This window comes from Gavia stellata, chromosome 2 (genome assembly GCF_030936135.1).
Source record: "Gavia stellata isolate bGavSte3 chromosome 2, bGavSte3.hap2, whole genome shotgun sequence".
NCBI lineage: Eukaryota > Metazoa > Chordata > Aves > Gaviiformes > Gaviidae > Gavia > Gavia stellata.
Genome location: NC_082595.1, coordinates 42,173,927 through 42,186,563, shown reverse-complemented (window position 1 = coordinate 42,186,563; position 12,637 = coordinate 42,173,927). Strand labels below are relative to the sequence as shown.

The following is a 12,637-nucleotide window of genomic DNA, read 5'->3' as shown; positions in this document are numbered from 1 at the left end:
GAAACTGTTACCACTTTCTGTACCATGGAGATTTAGAGACTTATAATACCCAACTAAATGACTGGTAGTTGTCTCACGAAATGCAGAACATACAGGTAATCCTAGAGTCATAATATATACCTTATTTAGATGCATGGCACTTCTGGATTAAGTAGATGTTGTCCCTAAATCCCATAAATATGAACGATATTAAAATGGAATGTACCAAAAGATGAGTTAGCATGTTAACAAGCAGAAACAGTAAACTCTTATCCCTGTTAAATTTTCTGGGAGCTTGCCATTAACCTTTACTGGGACGAAAAGTTCACCAATTAGCTTCTTTTATTACTATTTTTAGGAATTCTTATCGGAAAGTGAGAATGGGCAACAAAACCTGAACCTGGTAGCATCCAAAGGAGAACTGCTGTGCTCTGTTTTACCAAAGGAAAAAGCTAAAGTTATCCGGGACAAATCTGCTACTGCTAAAGAAGATTGGAAAAATTTTATCACCACCCTCCACCAGAAGGAATCTGCATTGGAGGTATTGAACCAGTCACTGTGGAGAAAGATTGGATCTAAATTTCCTCTTAGCTTTTTGTTTCAAACAGCACAGTTCAGATTTCGTATGTAGCTGTAAGTGTTTATGATGTGACAGAACTAATAAATAGCTGTTTTCAAGAAGTCTTATTCTTCTGCTTACATTTTACTTTTGTTTACTATGACCTGATTCCACTTTGATTTAAGTGGGGTGTTTCATACTGAAGCGTGTTCAGAGTATTGAAGGTAGCCAAGACAGCGGTTGCTCAAATTCATTAACATGTGTCTCATCAAATGTACTGGATTACTAAAACACATTTTCTTTACACAGTTTTAGCACAGATTTCTAACCCTGTTGCTGATTGAATAGTCCCAGTACAGTGGGTAAATGTATCTCTTATTGCAAACTGGTGAAATGGAATTGTTTATTTGAGCAACTTTTTAAATAAACCCCAGTGCCTTTCTCTATTCAGAACTCAAAATTCAACCAGCACAGAAGACGAATATCTTAAAAAACATAATCTCTTTTAAGGTCATAGGCTTTAAGATCAAAAGGTCTTAGCTGGAATTCCCTGCATAGCGTAGGAGAATTAAAGTTCCTAGGCATTCCTGTTTCAAACCAATGCTGCCTAACCAGCCGAGAAAAAGTTTAAATGCATTTAATACATTGTGTAGGAAAGCCTTTCAAAAAAATTCTCAGGTAGCAAGGACTTACCTTTTTTCATCTCAGGGTTGCCATGGAAAGAAGATGTCCTTAGAGGTTAGTCTTTTTGACCCAAGCATTTTTCAGTCTCATAGGTTTAGGTTTTTATTCTGGTGTTTAATTAAAGTGATAAGGCTATAGCTAAAAAGAAAACTGAATCAGTCTGGGGGAAAAAAAATAAAAATAACTAGGGCACAGAAACTGTGCTGTTCAGGTTTCTGTTCCATAAGAATTATTTCAGATGCTCTTTTTTTTAATCATGCAGAATAAGGCTACAAGAAAAATACGCAGGCACCGAAGGAATGACTACATATGCTTTTATGCACATGTTTTTATAACCAAAATTTTACCCTAAAAAAGAATATAATCAGAAATGATCCCCAGGATTGGGTTGAACATAGTCATACAACACCTAGGAATAGTGGCAGCCCATTTAAGGAGGGGTCAGTGTGAAAGACTGCAGTCAGATGGTAGGTAACTCGTATCCCAAATTGGCCTTTCTTTAGACTGCCTTAGCTGTGTGAGTTAGACTTACGTTGAGTCAAAGCTCGTAAGATCTGTAAAGCTTTCAGTTCAGAGAAAATTTACGTCAGCCTCCCCTCAACTGTGTAGACATATCCTACGTTGTTGCCTCTATTTTGCCTCTTGAAAAGGTGCTCTCTCAGACTTCTCTTTATGTTTGTGGGATGGGAAGGAGCATGGCTGGTGTCATTTATTTTGAAGAGTTGTGTAGTGTTTGGCTCCAATTGTATATCCTTTTTGTGTGCTTGATCTGTGTGTTGTGCATTACAGTTATGCCGAGTGCAATGGGACTGTTGATAAAATTGTGCATGTCTTCCCAGAACTTAAAGATCCAGATGAAGGACTTTGAAGCAACTGCTGAGCCTCTGCAGGAGTGGCTGACCACAACTGAGAGGATGGTACAAGGAAGTAGCAGTCGGCTCCATGATCTTCCTTCCAAGAGGAGAGAACAGCAAAAGTTGCAGGTGACTTCTTATAAGCCTTTTTAACATAGCCAGACTTTCCTGTCCCATCCTCCTGGCCTCATTGATGCCTTACAAAAGCTTGATCATTCTAGCATCCTGACCTCTAAATGAGAACTGGTTTCAAGGATTGCTCTTGATGATCCTGTTCCATCAGGTTTTGCATCTCCTCTTTTCTTATGACATGCTGCTTCATTGCCGTAGTCGTATGGCGTGCCTTTCTCAGCAAGCTTGCCATATGTCACTTCTATTTTTCATGGGGCCTTCATGCTTCAATATTTCCTGCTTTCTTGCACCCACTCTTAATATTAATGTGCTTGTGCTTTACAGTCTGTCCTTGAGGAAATAAGCTGCCACGAGCATCAGCTCAACAGGCTAAAAGAGAAAGCTCAGCAGCTGTGGGAAGAGCAAGCTGTCAGCAAAAGCTTTATGCGCAGAGTGTCTCAGTTGTCTTCTCAGTATCTTACTCTAAGCAATGTGACGAAGGTAATGCACTCAATGTATGTGCTTTTAAGCAGTTCATTTGATGTATTTGGGGAAAAAGAAAGACTGAAATATGAAACACTACAGTTGTCTTGCTTGTCTGCTCTGTGGGATGTCTGAGCTATCTTGTCTTTAACACTGGCTTTAAAGAGTGGGAAGTAAGGACCTGGGTAATTCCATGGACTGTCAATGAAATGGAATTGTGATTATTTTTTTTTTAATTCTTTTTTAAATGTGTTTTGATTAAAAAGTAAATCCCACCTGATTATACAATAATCAGGTTTGATTTCAATTATTTCAAGCATTGAATACATTTATTTTTGTAATAAGTGGCACCTGAAAGAAGTATTTTTCAAAACTTAGGTGAGTTATTTTTTTTAGAAAATACAGAATACAGAAAAGTTATTACTTCATTGCATCCTGTAATGATGATTAATTATTTGCATTGTCAGCGTCTTCATCTAAAAGTAATAGATTGGTCTTCTAAAAAGATTACCTCTTAGGCTGCTTTTGAACATTCAAGGGGAGGCTTAGGCCAAACTCTAAAGCATCAGGCTAAGAACTGAGGGTTTAACTCTGTTTTGCTGAGTGGTGCTTGACACATTTCACCATTTAAGAGTTCTACTATCTCTATTGTGTAAACAGATAAGAAGGTCTTCGGATTAGGACTGTTATTTTTCACAAAGTTCCAGTCATGAAGGAGGCTTGATATTGAATTAGGCTTATAGTTACCACAGTAATGAGAATAATTAAGGATCTAGGAAGCGTGTTATGGGATAACAATTCAATTCAGAAAGTATTTATGTTTGGGCAATTGCTAGTTTGTTAATTTCTACTTTTTCTGTCGAAATAAAAACTATAAAGCATATCTAGAGCTGTATGACTTACTGAAAATGATTGTATACATGGCCATAATAAATTTTCATGAGTGCAAAATGAGAAAGGGGAAGATGCATGAGTTACTAACGTTGGCTTATGTGGACAGAACTTGTAGGAGATGTCAGGATGAGAAGAAGGAATCTGTGGCAGAGGATACATATGATCCAGCCTATGAGAGAAAACGTGAAATTCTTTAGATAGTCATGGATGCTTGAGAAAGATCCCTCTCTCTAACTTCCTAAGCCTGTTTCACTGGCTTGACTTTAGTTCTCTGCCACTGTGTGAAATACATTCTGCTCCGTATTCCTGTTCACCTCAGGCCTTTTAGCAATGTAACTTGAGCATTTATTTTTGATTCATATGAGTATCAGTAATTTTTCAGAAGAATGGTTATACCAATGGGAGTCATTGAGGAAAACAGGTCTTTCTTTTCCAAGTATCAACAAAGTGATGTTGCTGCAGTGGCATAGCTTCACAGGCTTAAATCTGTTGTGTGCATTGACAGATTTACAAGTTGTCTTCAGTTGCAACACTGAAATGGAGTTTAGGTGTGATTTACCACATGTTTACTTTGAATGAGAGGAGACAATTAGATGAAGCTTTACATTTAGAAAACAAAAAAAGGTATTTATGAAATGGTCATTTGTATATTATGTTTGGACAACTCGAGTGTGTGTTTGTGCATGCAAAATTCATTCCGTGCTCAAGTAAGTGTACTTGTAATTACCCATGTATGAAGAGAATTTCTGAGTATAGTTTATGAAACTCATTCTAAAGTCCATAAGTAGGTATGGGGAATAAGCAAACCTTTGAATAGCTGCTGGTGCTAATTGCTGTATGACTTGCAGGAGAAAGTTTCCAGAATGGATAGGGTCGTAGCAGAACACCAGCAGTTCTCGCACAGTGTCAAGGACCTCCAGGACTGGGTAGCTGATGCAGTTCACATGCTGGATTCCTACTGTCATCCCACTGCAGACAAGAGTGTTCTGGACAGCCGGATGTTAAAGCTAGAGGTAAGGAAACAATAGACTCCAAACCTGCTCTTTTTAGATCTTTAAGAAAAATGCAAATACAGGATACTTTACATTACTTGTTGCATATTAATGTAACGACTGGTGTAATTCAGAAACTTATTTTCAATTTACTCAAAAATAACTCTTTTTATAGAGGAAAGGACTCATTGTTAGAAGTTTTCTCTAAGGATATAGGGACCTTTATGACATGGAAAACTGCATATATGCAAATTTTTTAAAAAACTCAAAAGGTGTGTGGCTGCTGAAGGTTAAATGGAAGAAGTAGGATATTCACTTCTGTTAGTTTAATATATTATTTCCTAGATCCTGTAGGTGATATGAATGATTCAGAACAGCTTTTCCTATAATTGTTTACTTTAAAAATGGTGACTAGCGTTAAGAAAATAGCATCTGTTCATATCACTGCACAAAAGATGTTGAAGAGCAGTACTGAGAAAACAATACTTTTCATATTATTGATGTCTCAAATTTTGAGCCATGGCCAAAATATGGACAAGTCCTCAAAATTACAAGGATACATCAAAAAGCAAGAGATTGTATCAAAATACTAAAATTATGTTTTGCCTTTTGTTCATTGAGTCTTCCAGGTTCATGCTTTCAGGCTTTTCATGACTTTAGATGGTGTTAGAAGCTGTTAGTTTGCAACTGCACAGCTCCAGGAGCTGAATTCTCTAAGCTGATGCTGCTGATAGTCTACTGAGTTTATAAGTTGGTACCTTTGTGTTGCAAATAGATCCTAGAGTTGTAGAACTGTATTTCAGCTCTGTAGAAGAGCTTTGTCATCACATCTTGTTTCTCTATGAATGAATCCTCCTGTTTTCCATCTAAATGACATTCCCTTTGGAATGTCAGCTTCTCCACCCAACAATACCTCCTCTGATACACTGTAAGTACCCGCACAGATTCCATGAAAACTTCCCTGTCAACTAAGATTTTTTTATTTTTTTTAATGGCCTAAACCTACCCTTTGAAAATAACCTTTTCCTTGTGAAGCCTAGCTGTGAACCCCACTGTCCCTTTTCCAATTGGCTGTTTGTACAAGCTGCTAAATTTGATCAGCTCATTTTCCAGAAAAGCCAGTTAGTATATTCATGCCCAGTTAATCATAAAAGTAGTATAATATCCACTCATGTTTTAGGAACTGCTAGCAGTGAAACAAGAAAAAGAAATCCAAATGAAAATGGTTCTGACAAGAGGAGAATCTGTTCTGCAAAATACTTCTCTGGAGGGAGTACCAGTGATTGAACGGCAGTTGCAAACCCTGAAGGACAGCTGGGCTTCTCTTCTGTCTGCTTGTATCCAGTGCAAGAGGTAAAAAGGGTATGAGGTGCAGAATGATGCTTAGCAATAAAGCACTGTCAAAATTTTTGAAAAGTTAATTCCCAGAGTTTTATTATTACAAGAGTCAAATTCATATAGAATGACTGCATATGCCTAACATTGCAGGTCTAGAGACCTTAAGTGACATATTAATTTGAAGTGGAAGAAGGGGAGGAAACTGTGAGGGATCTAAGCTTTATTAACAGTTATTGTCAATATACTCTTAAAAGTGGATTCCATGTTCATAATCTTGTAAATTTTACTTTGAGTTCCACTTGATGCCTTGAATTGTTCTCAGAAATGAGAAGATCTTGTCACGGACGTTAATGGTTGCTCTGTCAAGATTCTGTCTGGTTTTCCACTTGCTAGCATTTCACAGAAGGTACTGTAATTACAGTGTCTAATAGTGATTCTCAAGTGATAGAATAAAGAAAATACAGGGAAAAAAATGTATCCTTCTTTGGTGGAGCATCACTATTTGCAAATATTTCAATTTAAAACAACAAAGGTAGTTAAACATTAGAATGCAGCAACTTTTGAATGTATGCAAAGGGACAGAAAATTTCTGATTCTGGATCTTATGCTTTCAGTTGCATTTTATTTACTAAAGCTAGAACATGTCAAGTGTTCCAAGTTTGGAAAACCTAATTTCTCTTTATCAGCCAAACCTGTAGGGTTTTAACAGCTCTGTCTCAGACTGCTTAGCTTGTGATATATCTTTCTTATAATATAGTCTAGGATAACCGTATATGTCTATACCTCACTGCTTAAATAGCATGAGAACCTCCACTATCACAACAAATATGTATTTTTAAATTACAGTCAACTGGAAGGAGCTCTCTCCAAATGGACAAGTTACCAGGATGATGTTCGTCAGTTTTCCAGCTGGATGGATAAATTAGAAGCAAGTATGAATGTTTCTGAAAGGCAATATGCTGAACTGAGGGAAAAAACAGCTGCCCTCAGCAAAGCAAAGGTGTGTTTGCCTTACAACAAACCAGCAACAAGCCCATATCACCTTATAAGCAATAAAAAAGGCTGAATAACTGAAAGATTAATCTGTGGTCTTGCTTTAATGCTGCCCATTCTTAAATGTGTTCCTCTCTTTCTGTTTTGCAGCTACTTAGTGAAGAGGTGTTGAGTCACAGTTGCCTGTTGGAGACAATTGAAGTGAAAGGAAGTGGGATGGCTGAGCATTATGTCACTCAGCTTGAATTCCAGGACCTTCAGGAGCGGTATAAGTTCCTCAAAGACAGAACGAGGGTACAGTTTTTCTTGATAGCACTCCCTCTTGTTTTGTTGGCAACAAGGGAAAAGAGAAAGTCTATTCATGGATTATTTATTTTACAGTTAAATGAGGAGTTAAAGTTTGGAGACAGCTGTAACTTAATGTGACAAAGTTGTTAGGGTGATTTATCAATCTGTCTTCCTGTACCACTGAGCTTCAGATCTTTTCAGAAAGGTTCTAAAAATCTGAATCTGAAAAAATTCATCAGGTGAATAGTCTGAGGAATTCCATGTCAAATGTCTCATTGACTTCAGCGCAGATATGATTTTACACATTGTGACTGAAAAGTTGGAAGCATCTCTGAATCTGTGATTTGCATAAATGTATGTTTTGCAGTAAATGCAACCAGTCAATCAGGTAATTCACAAATGGTTGACAACTATAGAAGCTTACTATTGAACACAAACCTTATTAGTGAGTAAACTGACTCTAATGTCAAAAGGCCTAGCACGATAAGTACTACATTTACTGATAAGTGTTAATATCATAGATCTGGAAAAGATTAGGGCATAGACAGATAAAGACCAAGATGGGTTTTAATGTAAGATATAAGATAAAGAAGAAATAATAGAAGACTTGGTGATACATTTAAAAATAGGTGATTATGTCCAGTTAACCCAAATTCTTCTGTGGTAATTAAATAATGCCTAATGTATGCTCAGACAGGCAATTTTCCTTCATGGCAGCAGTGTAGTAAAATTGAATTTTGTTGTTTCAATGATGTCTTTGTCCTGTGGAAAGGGCCAAAATTCAGTTTTTCAAATGCGTAAGTGATTCGCTGTTTTGTGGTCCTCTCACACAACTGCAAAGAATGCAATGCACTGTCTTTCTTTGGACCTTCTGTGTGTGACCTCACTTAGGCTTGCCAGAGACATGAGTAAATCCTGGGAAGTGCTAGTGAATACCTAGTATTTCGTTTAGCATGGGTATCCTCTAACCTTTACCTTTTTCTCTTGCACAAAGTTATATAGACTGCCTGTATTTGCTCAGCTTGAGCAACAGCATGGGAACAATGAGAAATGGATGGTAGTTCGCAGAGGCAAGAGCTCTGTACCTCTTTCCTCATGTAGCAAGAAGCATCCCTTCTTTATCTTCCCACCTAATACCCCAGATGACTTTAGTCTTCCCCACTCCCAACTGTGGTCGTGATGTTAAGTGTCAAGAGCACATTCAACCCTTAGAAAGAAATTCAAAGTTCAAAGCAAATAGCTGGAAAGTAAAGAATGGTCAAATCCTTTAATAATCCTTTGGCCAAGTGAGAAACCTGACAAGCTTCCCCAAAGGTTTGTGGCCCAAGCCTGAGCAGACCAAGACCTGTAATTCCCTGCAGCCACTGTCAAGAGGCAAAAGAACTAGTCTCTCTTTCCCTCTTCCCACTACTGGGTGTGGACAGGCCTTGTAAAAGATTGCTAACACTCCTCTTTTCTTCCTTTCTGCCACTACCCAGACCTGTTAGAAATAGGTAAAGCAGACAGTGGGTTCATGGCTGCTGTTTATGAAAGTGTTTTTCTTCTTATGTAGCCTGCTGCCCTGGGATGCATCCTGTCTTGCTTCCATCTGAATTTGATTCCCTGTTCCCATAATTTCTTAGAGGATGTGAATTACATGTGGTATATTTTTCTTGCATTTAGAAAGACTAGTCTAATGCTAATATATGAAGCCTTTTCCAGCTGTACCCTAGATATAGTAATATTTTAGTGCTGGGTTGTGAAATTATTGTAACTTGCTCACTCACGTACGCAGAAGGCTTGCAGTCCGTTTCTTGCTGTGCTCTGTGGAAACTGCCCGCAAAGGACTTGAGTAGTCTTCAAACCTAAAGATATCAGATACTCTTAGCAGAAGATTATTATTCCATTGGCAAAGAAATTCATGTGAAGAAAAATATGCAATTTCTAAGCTCATACTCTTATAATCACTTCAGTAAATTTAAATTGGTATAAAAATTAAGAAGGTCTTTTGTTATTAGACACTAAGGTTTTATTTAAAAGTGATCCCAGATCAAAACTTCAAATCCCAGAAGTCACAAACTTACGTGAAGAATCTTTTAGGATAAGTATCTGTATCCCCATATTTGCCCGCTCTTTCCCTGTAATTGATCAAACTATCCTCAGAATCCAAGTACTCTTGAATTCTAGGAAAGCTCAGCATCAGATACAAACTTTTCACCTTGATGGAATTCTGGGTTTATCTTTTCTTGATTTGATGATACACTAAGAGATATATATACACACATATATGTAAATATTTTAACGAGCAGGAGGCGGTAACAAAAGCTGAAGGACTGCTTAACTTACATCAAGAGTACCAAAGAAATCTGAAGACCTTTGAAGCATGGCTGGAGAAGGAACAGGAAAAACTTGACTGTTTATCGCATCTTGATGGTGACGCCCAGAAACAGGAGGCAACACTCCGAGACTTACAGGTACATAATGTGTGACACCCTAAGTAAAAAATAAATCCTACTTGTAAAATAACATAATAATATTTATTACCAGACAAGTATTGCATCTCTTTTTGTCTTGAGAACAGCTTGGAGTCATATTATATATAAAGCACTTTGCTGCTCAAAAGTGGTTCCAGTAAAGTCAGTGCAAACATTGTCACTCATTTTCAAAAAGTGTCAGGCCTTGAGTGAAATGTCCAGGCGTACTAATGCTTTCTTGCAAGTGCTGAATTTCTTTTAGATTTGGGCCTACCTCTTCTTTTCCCTGTGTTTCATAGAATATCAAAAGTATTCTTTTCATTGGGTTTTCATCTTTTACTGCTTACAGTGCAGATGCATCTACTTTCAAGCAGTTCCAGTCATGTAGGGTAGTTCCTGTGGTGAGGTGGGAAGACTATTACTGAATCGCTTAAGTGACAGTGAAGGGTGAAACTATAGTACTTCAGTAATTTCCCAGCTATGATCTTAAGCTGGCTTAAAATACTTTCATACCTGTTGTTGAATTAGCAAAAGGCCTGTACTTGAGTTATGAAATATTTATTACTTTATTCAGGATACTGAGACGGTCTTTGTATGATCAGGGACTCTGCATATATGTCTTGTTATTATAGTTTACTTTACAAAATCTGAATCCATTTTAAAAATCTGTGTATATATCTCAAATGTAAACTAAGACAATACACGTGTGTATTGTCTGTATTTTGTTAAGTAATTTCCTGGTTAAGTCTTCTGATCAGATTGAATCCCTTCATACTTTCTAATCAAGTTCTATTAAGCATGAAAATGCCACACATGTCGAGAAGAGGGTATCAAGAATTATTTTGGAATGATGTTTCAAACATACGTAAAAATAAATAGGTTGTTTATTTTAAAAGATTGAAGCCTCACCTTGTTCCTTGTTTTTAAACAGATTCAATTTTAGAATCAGTCTTACAGTCTGCTTGCCACAGCTGGAACGTTTTGAATTTAAGGCTGTGCTGAATGGATTGCATCCATCCCATGCCAGCTCAGGCAACTAATGTTTCAGAACTGACAATAAACTTAGCAGGAAGGGAAAGAATTTAATGCATGCTTTGTCAATAATTTTCTCCAATTCACTTGTTGATAATAGTGATACTCAGTTTGCTTTGTAAATGAGCATGCCGTCATAGGTGTTCTTAGAGATAGTGTAATATGTGTTCAACCATAGATAACTAAAGGGACTATCTCGATAATGTGACGTAACTGCTTTTGTGTTAAGTAGAACTAGGGCTTTGTTTGCCATGTGTGAGTGAAAGCTGTTAATGTAGGGTATGTATCCATAACTCTGCCTTTACAGGAGCTGCAGGTCCACTGTGCAGAAGGACAAGCATTATTCAATGCTGCTGTCCATGCCAGAGAGGAGGTGATTCCCTGGGGCATTCCCCAGATAGAAGACCGAGCCCTGGAATCATTACGGCGGGATTGGCAGGTTTATCAGCACAGGCTTTCTGAAGCAAGAAGCCAATTAAATACCACTGTGAGCAGACTAAGGTTAATGGAGAAAAAATTTCAGAAGGTTAATGACTGGCTAGCAGATCTGGAGGAGAAAGTTACTATCAGGACTGGGAGACAGTCCGATAGAGCAACAAAGGAGATGCAGCTTCAACAAATGAAGGTAAAGAATATAGTTAAGGCATTACTTAAGCAAAATACCATGTGAGGTTTCCACATCAGTTCCTGGTTGCACTGTGAAAATGAAAGGAAGCATTTATAATTTATTCTGAGGTGGTGCCTGGAATGATGGATCCAAGAGAGCTTTGTGCCTTCTGTGTCCAGGTTCCTCCCATTTTACTGGTAAAGGTGTGGTTATACCAATGTTGAAGTCTCATAGGGAGATCTGGAATTCGTATGCTCTGTGGTATATGACGGCATAACTGAGGGCAAAGATTGGTCCTGGAGTGGGAAACCGTTAATGTTGTCGCAAGAGTAAAATGTGACCAGCTGTGTTGTGAAGTCTCTACTGTGTTGATGTAATAATTCTCCTTTAGTTGCTGCAAGGAGAAGACATGGTTATGAATAAACACAGGAAGCAGATTTGAAGAGATTCAAGGTTATACTTTACAGTCGCCTTTAAAACTTCGAACAAATTCTATAGGAAGTCCAGGTTGCATTTCTATTATTATTTGGGGAAAAAAGAAGTATTGAATCTATTGTAATGAAATACAGTCCATATGGTATGATAAAACTTCCAGCATATTCATTATGTTAACCTCCATCAGATTCTATTTTATTTTCCTGTTGTAAATCCATGTTTACAACCATGTATTTTCTTTTCCTTTTCAATGATTTCCTGACTTAGTTACAAATAAATTCCTGTTGTGTTTAAGATGTTTGAATCAGTCATATAAGTTGGATAATGTCTTTGTCATAGAAGTGGCATGAAGAAATTACAATCTACAAAGATGATGTGGAGGAAGTTGGGGTATTGGCTCAGCAAATACTAGAGGAAAGTCTTACTGGAAGTAGAATGGGAAGCCAGGCTACACAGCTTACATCTCGCTACCAAACTCTTCTTCTTCATGTCTTGGTAAGTAATGAAAACTAATTCATTGTAACATCATAAGTTGTCAGTTAAGAAGCAAGTATAAACAGACTTTCTTAATTAGACTTTATCAGAGTTTTACATTACTGTAGACTCAATAATACAATATTCACATATATATACACACACATACGTGTAGATTTCTTTGGATTAAATGCATTAGAGAACCATAATCAGGATAATGCCCTTTCAAAAATATTCAGTATTAATCAGATGTTGTTACTGTCTTTTTTGGCAATTTCAGCAGAAAAAAATCAGAATTCAGTATGATTGAATGTTGAACAACCTCTAGAGAAATGTTTTCAGATTATCACTGAAACACATAAGTACGGGGAAAATTTGAATTGATAAAGTACAGTCTTCAGGTCAGTTTAAGTAGTAAATGTCTCACAGTACCATAATCACAAGTTGCAATTCAAATTTCA

General features: G+C 37.3%; 1 protein-coding gene across 1 annotated transcript in view; it reads left to right on the top strand.

Moving 5' to 3' along the window:
- LOC104264024 (nesprin-1-like) overlaps window positions 1–12,637 on the top strand; it is a 231,113-nt gene that overhangs the window by 114,060 nt on the left and 104,416 nt on the right. Inside the window, exons 56-65 of the mRNA XM_059828180.1 lie at window positions 338–520; window positions 2,062–2,205; window positions 2,533–2,688; window positions 4,413–4,577; window positions 5,737–5,909; window positions 6,741–6,894; window positions 7,038–7,181; window positions 9,464–9,628; window positions 10,968–11,285; window positions 12,042–12,197. Of these exons, the coding sequence (XP_059684163.1) occupies window positions 338–520; window positions 2,062–2,205; window positions 2,533–2,688; window positions 4,413–4,577; window positions 5,737–5,909; window positions 6,741–6,894; window positions 7,038–7,181; window positions 9,464–9,628; window positions 10,968–11,285; window positions 12,042–12,197 (1,758 nt within the window). The remainder of the gene's footprint in view (window positions 1–337; window positions 521–2,061; window positions 2,206–2,532; window positions 2,689–4,412; window positions 4,578–5,736; window positions 5,910–6,740; window positions 6,895–7,037; window positions 7,182–9,463; window positions 9,629–10,967; window positions 11,286–12,041; window positions 12,198–12,637) is intronic.